The sequence below is a fragment of the Haliaeetus albicilla genome, chromosome 7, assembly GCF_947461875.1.
Source record: "Haliaeetus albicilla chromosome 7, bHalAlb1.1, whole genome shotgun sequence".
Classification (NCBI taxonomy): Eukaryota; Metazoa; Chordata; class Aves; order Accipitriformes; family Accipitridae; genus Haliaeetus; species Haliaeetus albicilla.
The window spans coordinates 700,222-717,498 of NC_091489.1; the positions used below are offsets into that span (position 1 = coordinate 700,222).

Consider the following 17,277-nt stretch of genomic DNA (forward strand, 5'->3'; position numbering starts at 1 on the left):
TCTGTGTGTCCCCCTCCCACCCTGCGTTGACACCAGCCGGCCCTGAGCCTGCATCCTTCCTGGTGATGCCGTCCCCTGCCTTGGATCCAGAGCGGAGAGGGCACCCCCAGTCCCTCAGGGGCCTCCCTCCTGCACGAGGCCTCACCCCATGTGAAACATTAACGCGGCACCACATGCTCTGCAGGCAGGGCGGGCAGGGTGGTGCCGGCTCCTGTCCCTGGTCAGCCGCGCAGGCAAGTCCTTCCAGTATTTCTGGCTCTGCTGCAGCGGTCGCCCAGCGCTGCCCGGGCCCAGACAGCATGCTGCCGGCTGGCTCCCGGCCGGGGCAGGGCCAGCCCCGCACACCACTGCAACGTGCAGGTGAGCAGTGACGCCGGTTCAGTGTTCCCACCGAGCTGGGACACCGGTGGGCTGTGGCTGTGCAGCGGGGCTGGCCAGCTGGCCAACACGGGCACTGGACCTGCAGTGTCTACAGCTGCTTCCCTGCCCGACTGCTCGCTCCAGGAGCCGTGCAGGCAGCGTCAGTGCAGGAACAGCCTTTATTAAAGCAAAATAACCTACAAAAATATAGATACAGCCTGTGCCCCAGGCCTGATCTGGCGAAGGAGGAACAAGGCTCCTGCCCAGGGCAAGGACTAGCTCAGCCACACAGAGCCTTTGGCCACAGGGGTCACATGCACCCAACTCTTTGGCCAGGCTTGTTCCAAGCCCCGGGTTCACTCTCCTCCTCCTCTGAGCGAGTGTTGCTCCCACGGGCAGAGGTTCCCTACCAGCACAGAGTGCAGCTGCCCCAGTCCCGTCCTGGGCCAGGGCACATAGTGGAGCGGAGGCTGTCCCCTGCCAAGGGTCTTCAGGGGCAGCACTGCGCCCTGCAGAGCTGCTTCCGCTGAGGAGCGCAGCGTGTGTGTGCAGCCGCTGCGACGACTCCACCACGGCCGGGCAGCGCTGAGGGGTGCTAAACGTGGGCACGACAGAGACAAGCCCTGCCGGCGTGCGTGGAGGTGGCCGTGGGACCCTCCCGTCCCCTGGCAGAGCACTCACTGCTCCTGCGTGCCCCAGGAGATGTAGTCAGGGCGCGTGGCTGCGTGGTACTCGTCGATCAGCTGCTGCACGATCTCCCGGGAGTTGTCCAGCTCATCAAAGTTGTCCTTGAAGATGTCCTCCTTGCGGAACTGCTCCAGGAAGGCCTCCCGCTTGCGCAGCTTGTCATATTGCCGGCATGTCCGCTCAAACAGCTGGAGAGCAGCACAGTGGTCAGACGCGCCAGAGCTCCCTGGGGATCCCGTGGGGCAGGGCGGGGGGCCCGACCTCCTCAGGCTGCTGCCTAGGAGGAGGCAGGCAGGCAGGCAGGCTGCCCCAGGCCGGCAGGGCAGTAGCTGCTACCCTGCACCCAGCCAGCACTCGGGATCAGCTCATGCCTCCGAGGCTGCCTTTGGCCAGGGAGAGGGAGTCCTGCTGCAGCCGGCTCCTGGGAGAACGGCACCAGGGGTGCAGCAGGACTGACAGGACCCCAGACCAGACCTGAGCCCTGCTGTGCCCCAGCTGGGAGCTGCCCACCCTCCCCTCGTCTGTAGGGCTTGCCATGGCTTTGTTAAAGCCCCCAGAGAAGACAGTTTGCGACTGAAAGGACATCAGAGTTGCGGCTGTGGGGCCCCAGTGCTGCCTGCGGTGTAGAGGGAAGGCACTCACCGAGGAGATGTTGGTGTGGTTTGCCATCATGAGGCCGCTGACGCGGTGTGCGGATGGCAGGTAGGGGGACTTGCGGGACAAAGCCACCTGGATGCTGGCAGGACCCCAGGGGATGAAGTTGGCCAGCTTCCTCTCCCGGATCCGCTGCAGACTCTTGTGAACCTGGTGGGACGAGAGCAGCAAGGGGCAACAGGGTCATGGGCAAAGCAGCCTGGTCCCAGCAGACCCAGGAGCTGCTCCTCACAGGGCATATGGCCTCAGGAAGGTGGACTTCAGCAAATGGCAGGCAGGGAGGCTCCTCATGACAAGGGACTAGCAGCCCTTCTACAGGGCCAGGGCCCACACAGGAGCAACTTGGAGCCAGTTCTCAGGCACTGCTCAGTCTCGCCCCAGGATCCCTGCACAGGAGGACAGTGACCATGCCCTTCCCTGGCAGGCCACACCATTGCCATCAGTATCTGAAATGGCTGTAGGAGCTCACCTGCGTAGGATCCACCTCCCCCTGGATGATGTTGAGGATGGCAATGTAGCAGTGGTTGGTCTGCCTGTCTCGCCCTGTGGACACCATCACGTTTTTAGGCTGCAGCAGTCTTCTCATCACATCCAGGACTGTGGTCTTCCTCACGCTGGCCACCTGCAAATGCCAGCTGGGGGGTCAGAGGGAGTGGGCATGCTGCTCCCTTGCCCTCCCGCTGCCCTGCACATGCACACGCACACAGGAGTGGAGGGCAGCTGGACAGAGAAGCCCTCGCCATGGGGATGGAGCCACATGCAAAGCCGCATGCAGGACAGAGAAATCCCAAAGTCACACAACAGGCACAGCCAGGCTCAGAACCGGAGCATTGGCGGAGGCTCCAACACAAGGGTGCTGAGCTGCCCCCCTGCAGCAGCACAGGAGGGGCTGGGGGCAAAGCTCATCTGAGACCAGAGTGACAGGGATGTGTTTCATGTTGTGCTGTCAAACTTCTGTCCTGTTCCACTGCCGAGGCAAAGAGCAGGGCTGGATGACAGGGGAGGGGTTGTTCCCCGCTGCACCCCCTCCTCACGTCACCCTGCACTGAGCCCGTGGGCAGACCAGCCACTGCAGTCCCCGAGGGCTGTCACGAGCTTTGCCCAGCTGCTGCTTGCCAAAGGTGCCACAGCCAGGGCCAGCACCCAAAGGAGTGCCCATAGCAGGGACAGCTTGGCAATGTGGCAGCCCCGCTCCAGGCACTGACTGAGCTGCTGGCTGAGCCCTTCCCGCACTCCTCCCTGGGAGGACAGATCACACACTCGATACCCTTTTCAGAGCCAGCAGTTTTTCACATTTGCTTCTCTGAGTAACATCCTGAGGAAATGCACACAACGAGAGGAGAACAGCAGCTGTTAGCTCCCAGCAGAACTGAGACGCAGCCAGCGCAGGTGAGTGCCTCTCAAAACAGAACTGCCCCATTCTCACTGGGGGGGCTGAGGGGGCACTGGCTGGGGACAAGCTAAATGCAAGCAGTAGTGTTTGATGCAGCTGAGGGGTGGCAATCCCCTCCCAGTACACAGACCAAGCCTTGGGAAGGGGCTGATGCCTGGAGCCCACAATCAGTCTTGGCATGACAATGACCAAGAGTGTTCTGACCCAAACGGCCTGGGCTGGTGGCCCACCGGGGTGGCACGACTGGCAGGGCCACTCTGCTGGGCTCGCTCCAATCATTTCTAAGGGTGGCTTTTGCCAGATCAGATACTGTCAGCTCTCTCATAGCTGCCGCAGCCATCCTGATGCATGCAGCAGGTAGCCCAGCACAAGCACAATTGCCTGCTCATGTCTGATTCATATCACACGCGGCTGTCACGTGGTGTGGGCACACGGGCCTGGGATTTGGAACACGCAATTACAGCTCACACCAAGACCGTGGGACTGACAGATGTTACAAGGTGAGCAGCTCCTCCTGCCCTCAGGGAAGGGGAGGAGTGCCTGGCGGGCTGCCTTACCGACTGGTCAGTGGTGAGCGGCGTGTACCCCGTCATGAGGAAGTGCAGCCGGGGGGTGGGGATCAGCGAAGCAATCAGCCCGATGAGGTCATTGTTCATGTATCCGGGATACCTGAGCGTGGTGGTGCTGGCAGACATGATGGTGGAGACCTGGGGGAGAGGACAGGGTCAGCATCCGCATCACCACACGGTCACAGAGCACATTCAAAACCTGCTTCACACAGCCGTGCCGGGGGAAGCTGGAGTGCCTGTGGAGGCTGCCCCTGGGAAGGGCGGAGGACCCTCGTTCACAGCTCCAGGCTGCCCAGCACAGTGCCCAGCCCATGGAGTAGGTTCAGACCAAATCGAACACAGCAGGGAAGCCCCATGCCAGCTTCTCCAGAGGGAAGAGCTCTTCTCACCAGCTGGTTGATCTGAGAGAAGGATGGGTTCTGAATGTGCAGCCGGTCCGTCGCGATCCGATTCAAGGCTGTGTTGTCCAGGACCACCTGCAAGAGAAAAAGCTCTGTGAAGAGCCTCGGAGGCAGCCTGAGGACGGGCAGCCCCAGCCACGTGTCCAAGGGCACCAGATTGCCCAGCACAGGCCCTGAGCGCCGCAGCCTGGCAGAGCCCTCCACGGCAGGTGGCAGACACTTGAAACCACAAGCTGACTCATCTGTGGAGCGTAACTAACACTGTCAATGGAAGCTCTTCCCTCCCGTCCTGGCTGTGCTCCCCAGCGCTCTCCCAAAGAGCACTGCCTCTGGGCCACCACCTCACAGCAACCTTCAGCCCCAGCAGCTCTGGCACAGCTGCTCTTTCCCTGCCATGTGCAGAGATAAGCTGGGAGGGACAAGCAATATCTTGGTTAGGACCTGACTGAAGGCCCTGGTGCAGGCTGAAGATGCTGCCTGGCTGGGGCTTGTGGGTGCTGAAAGTGATGCTGGAATCAAGTTCAAGCAGAAGGCTGCAGCGCAGCTATGCGGAGGAAGCACAGCCACTCCTCGCTGCCCTGGGAAAATTCTGCTGGATCCTGGAAGCAGAAATGCCAAGCCGGACAGCTCAGCAGGGGCTAGTGCAGTGCCCTTGTCCCTGGAGCCAACACATCTGCTCAGTCCTTCTGGACTGGGATGCTCTCGTCGCTGCGCCTGGGGCTTCACAGGCACGTTGCACGCTGTTGTGGCACTCACCCCACACAGCTATGGCACTTGCCCCAGGAAAAGATGAGTTTTTGAGCAGCTGGGGACAGGGCTGCCATGCAGGAGCGGGCTGCACTGCTGGCCTGACACACAGCAGGACTCTTACCACGCAGTCAGCGTTCTGAGTCAGCCTCTTCAGCGTCAGCAGAGAGTTGTATGGCTGGACTACAACATCACTCATCTCATCTTGGTTTGGGAAAACCGAGTAGGTCTCCACCAGCTTCTTGGGATACCTGGTGAGAAAGCCCAGCCATCTCAAGGGTTAACACCACCAAGCCAGCACTCTCTCCTCCCACAGGCTCCCTTTGCAGTCTCCAGGGCTCAGGACAGCAGTGAGTCACCAGTGCTGCATGCCAGAGTCAGCTCCCAGGGAGGGAGAGAATTTGTCCCAGCAGTGCCTACCCTAGCAGTACAGGAGCAGGCTGCCAGACAGAGCTACAGCCGAGGCTGAGCCATCCACAGGCTGATTAAGCAGCTGCTTACAAGCCTTTTCAAGAGGCTGCAAGCTGAAACAGGCAGGGATGGTAGCTCAGAGCCCACAGCTAGAGCCTCCCACCCTCCCTTGCACAGTCAGGGTGTCAGAAGGCAGCTGCCTGATAAGAACGGCTGAGGGAAGGGAGAGTTTGGACAGCCTGAGTCCAGTTTCAGAGGCTCTGAAGTCCCCAGGCGTATCAGGAGCCATCCCTTCCCCGGGCAGTGTGCCAGGGATTGCACAAGACAGTGTTTGGGTGGGGGCGGTGGCTCTGAGTCAGCGCTCTCCAGCTCCCCACTTTGGCAGGATGCCCAGGCTGGGCCAGACTCTGCCATGAGGGAAGGGGATGAGGCTGAATGCTTACCTGTCATTCAGTCTCTCCAGGAGGTACGAGCCCAATCCGGAGCCCGTTCCACCAGCAATGGAGTGGCAAAGCACAAACCCCTGGAAGGAAGCAGAATGCAGGCAGCTCAAGGTCCAGCTCAGGCCCAGGAGCAGGCAGAGCAAAGCATGCTGTGCCACCACCACCACCTCCAGCAGAGACTTGCCAGCCAGGGTGAGAACTCCCCCTGTGACAACTGAGAGCATGGAGCTGATGCCTGTGGACAGAGTGGAGGTTAGCCCTGGCTCCTCCAGACCACAGCGACGGCCACACACTCATCAGGCCACTTCTGCCAGAGTGGGTGGAATCCACGTCTCTGCACATACCACAGAGTGCAACTGCTGCTCAGGAGCCTCCTGGATTCCTCCCACCGCAGAACAGCCTTCAGAATAGCTCCAACGTTACCTTCAGGGTCCAGTCAGTCATACAAAACAGAGGTACATGTTCTCAGCCCTTTCCCTGGGTCCTCCATGCCATTCCCCTCCTTCTAGAGTGCCTGAGGCCAAACTTCCTCTACCTGACTTCAGGACAGTTCCCACCTGCTGCAGGTCCCACAACCAGCTAGCTCTTGGATCTTCTGCCAGCTTATTTTACGATGACATTTTCTCTTCCCCTGTTGCCATGTGACAGCCTGACACAAACACCAGGGAGCCCTGTCTGTCTACGCACAGGGAACAGGTTTACAGGGACGGTGGCCAAGGTCCTGCAGAGGCACACGGCAAAGCAGCTGAAGAGCTGTCGGTACCCCTGGTGCCCCTTTAACCCGGCTGGAAAGAAGACGAAGCTGCACCTGCCTGTGCTCATTCCATGGATTTCAAAGCACTCAGCAACTTTGGGTCCAAACACCTTCCTGCTGGCAGTCCATGGCTCCCTCTTCTGCTGCAGACAGAGGAGCAGCAGGTGCCTTGTTCCAGCACAGCCCTCCCTACCCACGAGGACCTTCACCAGAGGACAAGCAGTGTGTGTCCTGCTTCAGCTGACGCGGGGGAGAGCCATGGGATGGAGGTGGAACAGGGAAAGGAAAAAGCACCATAATGCCTGGAACTCTTCCTGCAGACTGTATCCTACAGGAAAAGCCCAATGCAAGCCGTATTTGGGGCAGAAAAATGCCCTGCTGAGCAAACAGTAAGAAGACTTCTGGGGAAGCCTGGCAGATGTAGTAGTGATGGGAAAGACCTCCTTTCCCTGCTTCCCCTCTCTATGTGTTCTCTGCTCGGCACCCAGAAGCAAGTTGAGGAAGTCTGCGTACACCAAATGGCTGAGCTCGACCTTATAAAACAGCAGCTTGGCTCTGAAAACATCAAGCAGGGTAACCGGATCCAAATCCCCTGGCTTACTTACTTCCAAACTGTCGCTCCCATCAGCCTCTCTGTCTATTATGTCAAAAATGTCTTCATGGATTTTTTCTCCCTGCAAGAGAGACCAGACCAGGATTTGTTCCTTTCCCACAGAAAATGAAGAAGAGCTCCTCAAGCCTGGTGTGAAGCCAAGTCAGATTGGCAATGTGACCCTGCACCCAGGGTGCCACAAAGTGTCAGGCGTAAGTCCCTGCTGAATGATGACGTATTCTTCAGAAACCGCATACTGAGCCTGACATGAGAGAGCCATGATAAAGCCTCACACCTAATGAGCGGACCTGTGTTTGCACCTAGAAGCACTAGAGCTGTTACCTGTGAGAAGCCACTGGCCCAGTTGTTCCCAGCTCCCCCTCCGTGCTCAGACAGGTAGATGTTTTCTGGGTTGTAGAGGTTAGCGTAAGGGGAGTTCAGGATGGAGTGGATAACTCGGGGCTCCAGGTCCAGCAGCACGGCCCGCGGGATGTAGTGCTCATCGTCTGCCTTTAACAAGGAGCAGTAAGATCATGATGCAGTCGCAGCTCAGCGCCGCTTCTTACTGCAAGAGAAACTGCAAGTGCGTCTGCCACCCCCTGGCCGTGGGAGAGCACGGCACAGCTGGCGCCTGACAGGGAAGAGGAGGAAGGGAAACTTGTTATGTACGGCCTGTCTGTAATGCAGCATCTTTATGCGCCCCAGAGCATATCTTGAATGCTGGGCAGGTGGGGGGGCGGCTCTCCCCCAAGGGGCCTGCACTCGTGGTGGTTACGTAAGGTGGTGTCTATGGCAGCCTCAGCCTCGTGCTTCTGCCTCCACAACACATCCGTTTCCAGAAACGGGAGCAGAGATAGGAGCCCTGGCAGCGTGCTGCCTAGCAGGAGCGCATGGCTGAGGCTGCCACTCAAACCAGCCCGGGGTCAGCGTCAGCCCACCAGTCCCTGAACGGGGCTGGGGCTGCTGGAGAGAGCCGAAGCAGTCACAGACAGCCCTGCCGGCATTCATCCAGGCGTGGCTCAACCCGGTGACGAGGGCAGGCGCATCCCGCAGCACAGCGTGCCCGCTCCATGACCCAGCGCGGGCAGGGGCTGGGCGGGCAGGGGGCAGGGGCAGCGCCCGGCAGTACCTGGTAGAAGAAGACGTCCTTGCGGTCGGTGCCCTCGGTGGCGAACTCCTCCACGATGCCCTCGGGGCTGATGCCGTGCTCGGCGCAGAGCTGCTTCCAGAACTCGAACCCGACTGCGGGGGGACGCGGTCAGACGGGCCGGGGCCGGAGCATCCCCGGCCCCGCAGGCTCCGCCCCGGCCCCGCAGGCCCCGCCCCGGCCCCGACAGGCCCCGCCCCGGCCCCGACAGGCCCCGCCCACGCCCCCCACAGCATCCCGGCCCCGCCCGGGGCGCGCTCCCCCGGCCCGGCCCTGCCGCCGCCGGCCCCGGTCGCCCACTCACTCTGGTTGCCGCACTGGCCCAGCTGCAGGGTGATGATCTCCCGCGGCATCGCGGCCGAGGCTCGGCTCCGGTCCGCTCCGGTCCGGTCCGCTCCGCTCCTCCGCCCGGCTCCCCGCTGCCCCGCCGCGTCTCCCGCCCGGCGCCAACGGCACTGCGCGTGCGCGCGGCGCACTTCCGGGAGGGCGCCGCCAGGGGCGGGGGCGAGAGGCGCCCTGGCAACGCGCGCGCGCCCCGGCGGACGGGTGGCGGCCGCGCCTGCGCCAAGATGGCAGCGCCCAGCACGGCCCTGCCTCCGGCGGCGGGGGCCGCCATGTCGGCGGCTGTCGTGCGCGCGCGCGGGGCGGCCGGATGTTGATGCCGTGTGGGAGCCATGGCGGCGGCGCGGCCCGGCGAGCGGCAGCGGCGGGTGCAGGCGCTGAGCGCGGCGCTGCGGGGCCGCCTGGGGCCCTACGAGCCGCTGCTGAGCGCCGCGCAGGCCGCGCTGGTGTGGGAGCGGCCGGGCCGCAGCGCGCTGTGGTGGGCGGCGGCGCACGGCCTCTTCTGGTGAGCGGCGGCGGGGGTCCCGGGCCGCGGCTGGCGGGGAGGCGGGGGCCCGGGTCGGTTCCCCCCTGCGGGGATGCCGGGCAGCGGAGCGGTCCCTGCGTCGGAAGGCGCGGCCCGACGGGGCCCCTGGCGCGGCGGAGGGGCCGCGGGGGCGGGCAGCCCCGGGTCGGCTCTCCCCCGCGGCCGCTCGGTAGAGCGGGGGCCGGCGGAACGCCCTGGGCGGCGGGGGCCGTTGTTCGCCACCGCAGCTGCCCTGACGGGCTTTGTCCCCGTGGCGGCGGGTCTCGGGTGGGCGAAGGCCGGCGGCCGGAGGGCAGTAGCGAGCGGTGCCCTGCCTGCCCGCACCCTCACGGCTGCCCCGAAGCCCCTCTCCCGGGAGCTGGCGAGCAAGTCCTCCAGGGAGGAAGGGTCCCGCCGCTTCCCGCAGAAGAGCCAGTTCCCCCGGGCTGGCTGGGAACGGCTCACGGCTGGGAGTGGGACCCCAGCGGCTGGCGTAGGAGTTTGAGCCCCTGACCTCTTTCAGCAGGCAGGCAGGAACCTGGGAGTGCTGATGCCTGCTTCAGCTCTGTCGCTCTCAGCGTGTTTTCCTTGTTATCTGAAAGCAGGAAACTAATCGGCAAAAGCCAGCCTGTTCTGTGAACAGTGGAGGAAGGGCAGCAGGTTCTGCTTGCCTCCGACAGGTGAGCTGTAAAGCTGGGCTGTCGTGCTAGAAGTGACACGAACAGATAAGGGTCCCTAAGGCAGCCTGACGGCAGCTGCCTGATAAGGTCCCCACCAGGCAGCGCGGGCAGGCTGGATGCTGACTGATTAGCTCTTGCTTACTTTTCTCTGGCTATAACTGTTACCGAGTGACTGATTCGTTTTGAGTTAGTTAGTGTTATCCCTTTTGTGTGTGTCGCACAGAGCTGGTTGGTACCGATTTGTTCGTTTCTTCCCCATAGGTTTTTTGCTCTGACTTCTCTTCGCTTGCTGTTCCTGGTTGCATTTACCCTTATAGTAGTAGTTTGTCTAGATCAGTGGAAGAACAAAATCTGGCCTGAAATTGGAGGTAAGTTGCAACATTTGAGTTGATACCAGCAAATCAAGCGCTGTTTTTAGCCCTAGAGGTACATAGGCTCTGCACTGCCTGGAGTCAAATAGTTAAAATCCTGGAGTTTTTGCTCTGAGCCTAGAAGCAGACAAAAACACTGTAGGCGTGTTCTTCCTGGAGTTGGAAAATCCTAACCTATATAAACATAAGAAGAGCTTTTCATGCTTGTGACACCGGTATTTCTCTCATAATCTTGAAACGTCTGGTGTACGTGAACCAGTGCAGGTTTTGAAGCAATGATTCACCTCCCGAGCATTCAGTACAAGAACAAGAAATTGAAGCATATGTGGAATCCATCTGGATTTCTCGTCAGAATCTGTAATAAACCAGCTTCATGTTTTAGGACGAAGATGAGTCCCAGCCTTGCTGTTGAGTAGAGATTTGTTTGAAAGTAGAGATATCTTAAAAGCTGTTAATAAAGTTAGTCTTAAGCTTTCAGTAAACAAAGCAGTTCTATCTGTCATTTGTGATATTAATATACTTGTGAATACTGCCGTTCTTAGCAGCTCAGGATTTCGTTGGCTTTGCATGGACAGGTTGGTTTTGAAGCCGTGTGGATGGTTTGCATGCTCCCAGAGGTGGTTCCCTAACTAACTAGCAAGTACAACTCCCAGCTTTCTGCTTCAACTTGTGTTCTCTATAGTTCTTGGGAAGACATTAAAGCTTTCCTCAGTTTCTAGCAGCAGCTTGGCTCAGGCTTTGTAGCTGAAGTGTTCCTCCTTAGGAGGAAGTGTCCGTCCAGTTCCCTTATAACCTTGATTTCGATTTGTCAGGATAACTGGTACCTCCCTGGGTCGCTTTTCAAATCCCAACCTGAGTGAGAAAGTATCAAAAGACTTAAATCTCCAGTGCTTCTCAGCAAGCAAGCTGTTCTTCCTTCACCATCTGCTTGTGTGTAGGGGAAGGGAGGGAGATGAAAGTGGTATTTTTTGCTATTACCTGTCAGTGTAACCAGAGCAGCCTTCCAGACAATGTCCAACAAATATTGAGGAGCAACAAGGAGACTCTCTTGCAGTCTTGTACTGTCACACGTATACATTAAAATTGTGATGCATCTCCAGTTCTTAATTACAGTTAATGTCCTTTCCGGGTATTCCCCAGCTCATTAAAGCTTTACTTAAATCCCAAGAGCTAAGCATTCTCATGGCAAATTCCTTGCAACTAATGTAGTGTCTGTTCTTAATATTTTAGTGGCAAGACCTGACGAATTAGACAATGAGAGGTAGGAAACTAATTGAATCCTCTGCTGTTTGGTACTTTGCTGTGATACTGTGTAATTATTACCTGCATGTGCTTGTAATGTTGGCTCCTTTGAGCGAGGAAGGAAGGGGGAGAAGGGAGCTGCTTAGTGGAGGGATAATGGAGCCCTGGACTCTGTCAAGCAGTTGTGAAAAGTTTTTGACTTGCCCAAGCTATTATATTATACTTAATCTTTGCCTTCATACTGGCCTCCAGTAATGCTTGCTTGAGTGTTGTAAAAATTCCCCTGCCACTTGCCCCTGCACCCTTAACTTAGAGGTGCTGCCTTAAAAGCAATTCCTTTTGTATGGGCCTCCAATAGCAGGAAAACAGCATTTCTTTTGGAAATAATGAAGTCTTCTAAGACTTGATAGGGAATGTTTAACAAGCTTGTTCCAGAAGTTGTTACTGCATAGTTATGATCTGACTGCAGCATTAATAATGGGTTGAGAAATGTTGGGGTGTTGTCTTAATAACACCTTCCTCTCTCTGGGCACACCTTTCTGCCTGCCTGTGCTGCCAAGCCACACTGGATGCTCAACTCCTGATTAAATCACTTGAGCTGTTGCCAAATGACAATTTTTAAATTTTTTTTTTTTTTCTGCAAGAGGCCCAAGTACAAAAGGAATTGCTCTTCCTAACCTTCAAGTACTTGCAACTAGCAGTTAAGAAGCACTAATAGAACTTGCCAAAGACAATGCCTCTGAAGTAACTGAATATATTAAGGTACAAGGCTGCTTGTAGACCTCTTGCTGAATTCTTGGAGGCCTTGCAGTTGACCAAATAAATGCAGAAAAAGCAAACGGATTTGCTTGATTTGTTTCTGCACTGCCCTCTCCTTCCAGTAGCATGGAAACTAGTCTAAGCCAAAAGACTGAATGACTGAAATTACTGCTCCTTAGCTGCTATGGGAGAACTGGGATGCTTGTAGAATGGTACAGAGAAGTGCTGCTTTTGGCAAGGTGGTGTTTTGGAAGGCAGGCTGATCCTCATCTCTAGAGCTCAGCGGCTGGGGGAGAAGAGAAGGTAGTATTGAGACAAGCGTTTGTAACAAGTGACTTCTGCACTGACATCGACGCAGTAATATCTGTTCCCAAATTCTTCCCTTCGCTGCAGCTGGGGATACGTTCACCCTCGGCTGCTTGGAGTGCCAGAACTCTGTCACCATTTGGCTGAAGGATGGGTGGCTGGGACCAACTTCTTAAGTAATCTCTTCATTTTCAAGAGGCAAAACCCTGGCAAGGTAAGAACGTACAGACCTCAGCAAATAAAATGTTTGGTGCGGAGCCTTTGCTGACCGCTAGTATCTTCTTGTGGTGGCATCCAGTGTTGGCTGAATGCATTCAGACATGAGAGGTTACCACAGGAGGTCTCCCACAACAACATGGCTATTAAGTGGTGGAGAGTAATAGAAAGCACAGGTAGAATAATCAGGTTGTGGAGGAGGGAGGAGAAAACAAGTGTCGGCATGTTGATTGCACTAGTGAAGTGAAAACGTAGCTGCTCCTTCTGTAGGTTTCTAGCTTTTCAAAGTGTCTGTCAAACTCATGTCCCTCATTGGACTTTAACAGTTTGAGAAAGTGTGTCAAGCTTTTTTTTCTTTTTCTTCTTTTTTTTGAGGCTTATGCAAAAAGGAACATGTAACATGGTGGTACTGTCCTTGTCCTTTTCATCTCAAAAAGTTCTGTCTTTAGCCTCTTCCTTGCTTTTAGCTTACCTGCTTTGGGAAGCTCCTCATATTCTGAGGCAGAGGCCTTGGGGCACTGCCTGTCGCGCTGAAGCCAGGTACCTCCTGTGTCTGTGCTAGCCCTAGAGCAGGGTAATTGAACATTAGGAAGGCTTTGCTGTCGTTAGAATTATGACTTGACCTAGAATCTGCAGAGAACAAGAGAGTCAAGAACTGAGTGAATCCACTGCTTAATCTTGGAAACTCACTGTCTCCCATGTCTTCAGTTTTGCCTTCTAGTGTGTGGAGTCTTTACTTTCCTGGCTGTCCTGGGCCGGTATATCCCTGGACTCTTGCTCTCATACTTGCTGTGTAAGTAGATCTCTGTGCCAAATACAGACTTACAAGTGAAAAGGGGTAGAGATGAGTGGGATCTGAATGTCCGAGGGATGGGGCTCTTCTGCTTAAAAGGGAAGCTTGTGTGAATGGCTTTAAAATTTAAAATAATACATTCTGCCTGGAATGTGGTGGTTCTCGTCTAGGACTCTAAGGTCTCTGGTCCAGAGAGAACATGTTTGAGTGCTTAGTAACCATAGATCTGAGCACTAATATGTTGGCCTCTCAATTTTGTTAAATTGGCAGAGGTGATTGCACCAATTCTAACAGCCTCCGACACTATTGCCTTCAGTACTCAGATCTTGCATACTGTGTGTGTGTTATACTGCATCACAAAATGGGCAAGATGTTTGCCAAGTAGCATCCTGAACCAACTTCTAATCAGCGTTCCCACTTACCTCAGTGCTCTTCGTCCTGCTGTGGCCCCTTGCTGTGTACCACAGACTGGGGCAGCGCATGTACATGAAGCTGGAGCCAGCTCTGCAGCGGCTGGATTTCAGTGTTCGAGGCTACATGATATCAAAGCAGCGAGAGAAGCAACGTAAGTTTCTGTACTGTGTTTCTGACCCTTGGTACCTGAAACAGCCTGTGAATCGAGCCCCTGGTCTTGGAGTGGGATGGGGCTGCATGTATGGCATGGCAGTCACTCCAGCGCCCTTGGCAAATACTTGCAACTGCTTTGGGAAGGAAGCAAGGCAGCTCTGCCTCCGCAGGCCTCTCTCAGTGAGTGGTTGGTGTAAGCTCTTCACGGTGCTGAGCTGGTCTGTTTCTCAGCTGCCAGCACTGTGCGTTCCATATTGCAGTTGCACTGAAAAAAAAAGGAAGGACTCAGTGCAAGATAGCTGCTAAACATGTTCGTCTCAGCAAAAGATCTGCAGCAGCCCGAGTCAGAAACAGATCACGTTGCTCTGCTGCGGAACAAAGCATGCTATGTTACATTATGTCCAAGCTTGCCAGTTTAGGGTTTTTCTGCTCAACATAATGCTGGTCCTGTACAGACCCCTGTCCTAGCAGCAATAATAAGCTCTGACTCTGGTTTCTGGCAGTGCGTCGCCGATCCCTTAATCAGGAGGCTGTGGACGATGGGAGTGACAGCGAAGAGGAGCTTGCTGCATTCTGTCCCAAGGTAATGAAATGTCTTGGAAATATAAAAGCTCTGCTGAATAGAACAAACTCACTGCATTGCGTGGACATGCAGTGCATGGCTGCATATCCAGCACGTTGTAGCTGAGTTGTGACAGAAGATCAGATGAGGATAGTCTCCTTTTAGAGAGGTCTTTCCTGTTCTGTCTCACTCAAGTATGTCCAGAGCTGCTTGTACCAACTACAGTCTCCTAGGCTGGGACTAAAGTGTGAAATGAGCCTCGGATACCAGCCTTGCATGCAGACTGGGTTTAACTGGCAGCCACTGGATCACGTGTTTTGTCTTGAGGCAGAGAAATAAGCTTTCTGGTATTTGGCGTTTTCAATTTTATCTCCTATTTCAAAGCTGGATGACTCTGTGGTCGCCAAGGAACTAACTATCTCTGACTCGGAGCATTCGGACGCTGAGGTTTCCTATACTGAAAACGGGATGTTTAACCTTTCAAGGGGCCAGACTCCCCTGACAGAGGGATCAGAAGGTGAGAGGAAATGGAAAGCTTCTGGAAGGTGTGGAAGGCTGAGCAGGTGCCAGTGTGACGGGTTGGAGAGAGGAGGATGCATTGCCTTCTGTCCTTGAGGTCTAGCTGCTTGATGTCTGTCTTGCTGCCTAAGATGAGATGCAACTACCTGTTTTTTCAGAACTGAGCTTCCTTCTTAATTCCTGTGGTGCTTTAGTAGAGCAATGACAGCTGCTCTTCAAAGGCAGATCCAGCTCTGCCAGTCTCTGGCTATAGGGATACAGGCTGCAGTGCAAAGTCTGGGAGGGGGTGCTTTCCTTTGGCAGAAGGTGTCTGGTTCAGCATCCGCATTCTTTGCGAGTGAACTGGGAAGTCAGCAGGCATCCCAAATAGCTGTTTGAGGGGGAGATTAAAGAGCGTTTGGTCTGTGAGATGACAAGAGACAGTCTGTCTTGGGGAGGTAATGGCCCAGCTTTTGTGTGCTGTGCTGCCCTTGCCTGCAGGGTGTTTGGTGTGTGCTGTGTATTTAAAGCACTTTCTCCTCTTCTAGACCTGGATGGTCACAGTGACCCAGAAGAATCTTTTGCCAGGGATCTCGCCGACTTCCCTTCCATAAACCCAGAAGCAACTGGCATAGATGACGAAGATGACACCAGCATTGGGATCCCAAGTCTGGCTTACCGCCCACAAGTGGCAGAAGATCTGCATCTCCCTTATGACCAGGAAGAATCCGGCGCACTGCCGTCTGTACAGAATCTTACTAATGACATAGCCGGATTTGTCACCAGAGGGATGATACAGTTTGCGCTGTCAGGAGCCCCTCAGCCAGGCTTCTCACGCAGCGATAATCCCCAGAGAGGTGCAAAGACTTATCTTAGAACGGCCAGCTCGGACTTGGACACTGATGCGGAAGGAGATGACTTTGAACTGCTGGATCAGTCTGAGCTGAACCAGCTGGATCCTGCTGGCTCACGGGGCCAGTAAGCAATCCTATCACTTCCCTCTGGTTTTCTGTTGTGCATCGTGGAGGGAATCCTGGAAGGAAAAGCCTTGCACAGTTACCTAGAATGTCTCCTGTGTGAGTATGACTGATGTGACAGCCAGTCCTGGCTGGGAACACCACTGTGACTTGTGACTCTGTAGCCTCGCTTGGATTTTAAAATAAACTACACTGGTAATTCATAGGGAAAAGGCGTTGATGTGATAGTTCCACAATCACCCATGCGTTGCCCTGCACTGTCTGCCAGGATGCTGCTTGCTCCAAACTTCCTCACCTAAGACAATAAATCTGGTGTCTACAGCTCTAGAGACCACCGATCAGACTGACTAAGCATCACTGAGGACAATCTTGAAGCCAACCTTCCGGGGCTGATGCGTAACCAGGTGAACTGGATTGGTTTCCCCTCAGACTTTAGTGTCTGGGACTTAATGCTATTCTGTCTTTAAGACAACTGTTCCCTGCTCCTAAAACGTGCACAGAATCCAAGTCTTCTCTCCCAGCAATATCTAGCTCCGGACAGAAACAAACCCCTTGCTCCTGTTGTGGCCATGACGGTGTATGACCACAATGTTTGTACTTGCAATGACCACTCATCTCCAGTTCCAGCTTTCTAGTGATGCTATTTTGTAAGAGACGTGATGGCAATAAGACATCTACTGTGATGACTAGAGTCCTGCAAAGAACATCTACATGTGGCAGCTGCTCTTGTGTTGCTTTCCTAAAATAATGGACTAACACTTTGCTAAAAACCCCCTGTGCCCCTCCAGCACATGTCTGGTGTGGACAGTGGCAATACTGCACTTCCCCTGATGCTGCTTCTGGGGGAACTGCTAGGGACAGGTTTTCTGGAGGAGGGAAAGAGGTGGAGCTGGTCTGCCCCGCCAGTTTTGTTCTGGCCCTGGGGACAGCCTGCTGCTTCCCAGCCTTGTGCAGTTGAGAGCCCGCCGGTAGGAACCGAACAGGGAACGCCAGCCTGAGCCACCAGTGACCGAAGAGCTTGTGCCCGTTGTGGTCCCGTAAACAAACCAGCAACCTACACGGGAGAGACGTTCTGTTAGCTGGATGGCCCAAGCCCTCCGGCCCTCTGCCCCACTGAGCTTTCCCATTGCTTTTTCTAAGCCATAGAACCTGACTCCGATCACGTTTGTGCAGCAAAGAACGTACCTCTTCAGGGAAACCCCTTTATCTGCTGCTTTTTGTCTAAATCCGCTTGCCTGCAAGTGTTGGTGGCTGTATGGCTGCTCGTGGTGGCCTGGGGGTGGGGGGCGGCTGGTCTGGGC

General features: G+C 55.7%; 2 protein-coding genes across 3 annotated transcripts; one reads left to right on the forward strand and one right to left on the reverse strand.

Annotated features, from left to right (window-relative positions):
- Positions 1 to 521: 521 nt before the first annotated feature.
- On the reverse strand, positions 522 to 8,628 carry TUBG1 (tubulin gamma 1). 2 transcript variants are annotated; one of them, XM_069786272.1, is made up of 12 exons: positions 8,463 to 8,628; positions 8,141 to 8,253; positions 7,354 to 7,521; positions 7,025 to 7,093; positions 5,666 to 5,745; positions 4,936 to 5,062; positions 4,053 to 4,139; positions 3,652 to 3,801; positions 2,969 to 3,016; positions 2,171 to 2,323; positions 1,690 to 1,851; positions 522 to 1,235 (listed from the first exon to the last, which is right to left on the reverse strand). In XM_069786272.1, the coding sequence occupies exons 1-12, from the start codon at positions 8,509 to 8,511 to the stop codon at positions 1,038 to 1,040; spliced, it is 1,404 nt and encodes a 467-aa protein (XP_069642373.1). In that variant the 5' UTR covers positions 8,512 to 8,628; the 3' UTR covers positions 522 to 1,037. The 2 variants fall into 2 exon arrangements, with proteins under 2 accessions (XP_069642373.1, XP_069642374.1); XM_069786273.1 differs by lacking the exon at positions 2,969 to 3,016.
- A 95-nt stretch (positions 8,629 to 8,723) lies between these two features.
- Positions 8,724 to 17,174, forward strand: RETREG3 (reticulophagy regulator family member 3). The gene is made up of 9 exons (XM_069786275.1): positions 8,724 to 9,005; positions 9,947 to 10,053; positions 11,287 to 11,317; positions 12,451 to 12,577; positions 13,288 to 13,372; positions 13,800 to 13,937; positions 14,443 to 14,522; positions 14,886 to 15,018; positions 15,548 to 17,174. The coding sequence occupies exons 1-9, from the start codon at positions 8,833 to 8,835 to the stop codon at positions 15,979 to 15,981; spliced, it is 1,308 nt and encodes a 435-aa protein (XP_069642376.1). The 5' UTR covers positions 8,724 to 8,832; the 3' UTR covers positions 15,982 to 17,174.
- Positions 17,175 to 17,277: the final 103 nt, after the last annotated feature.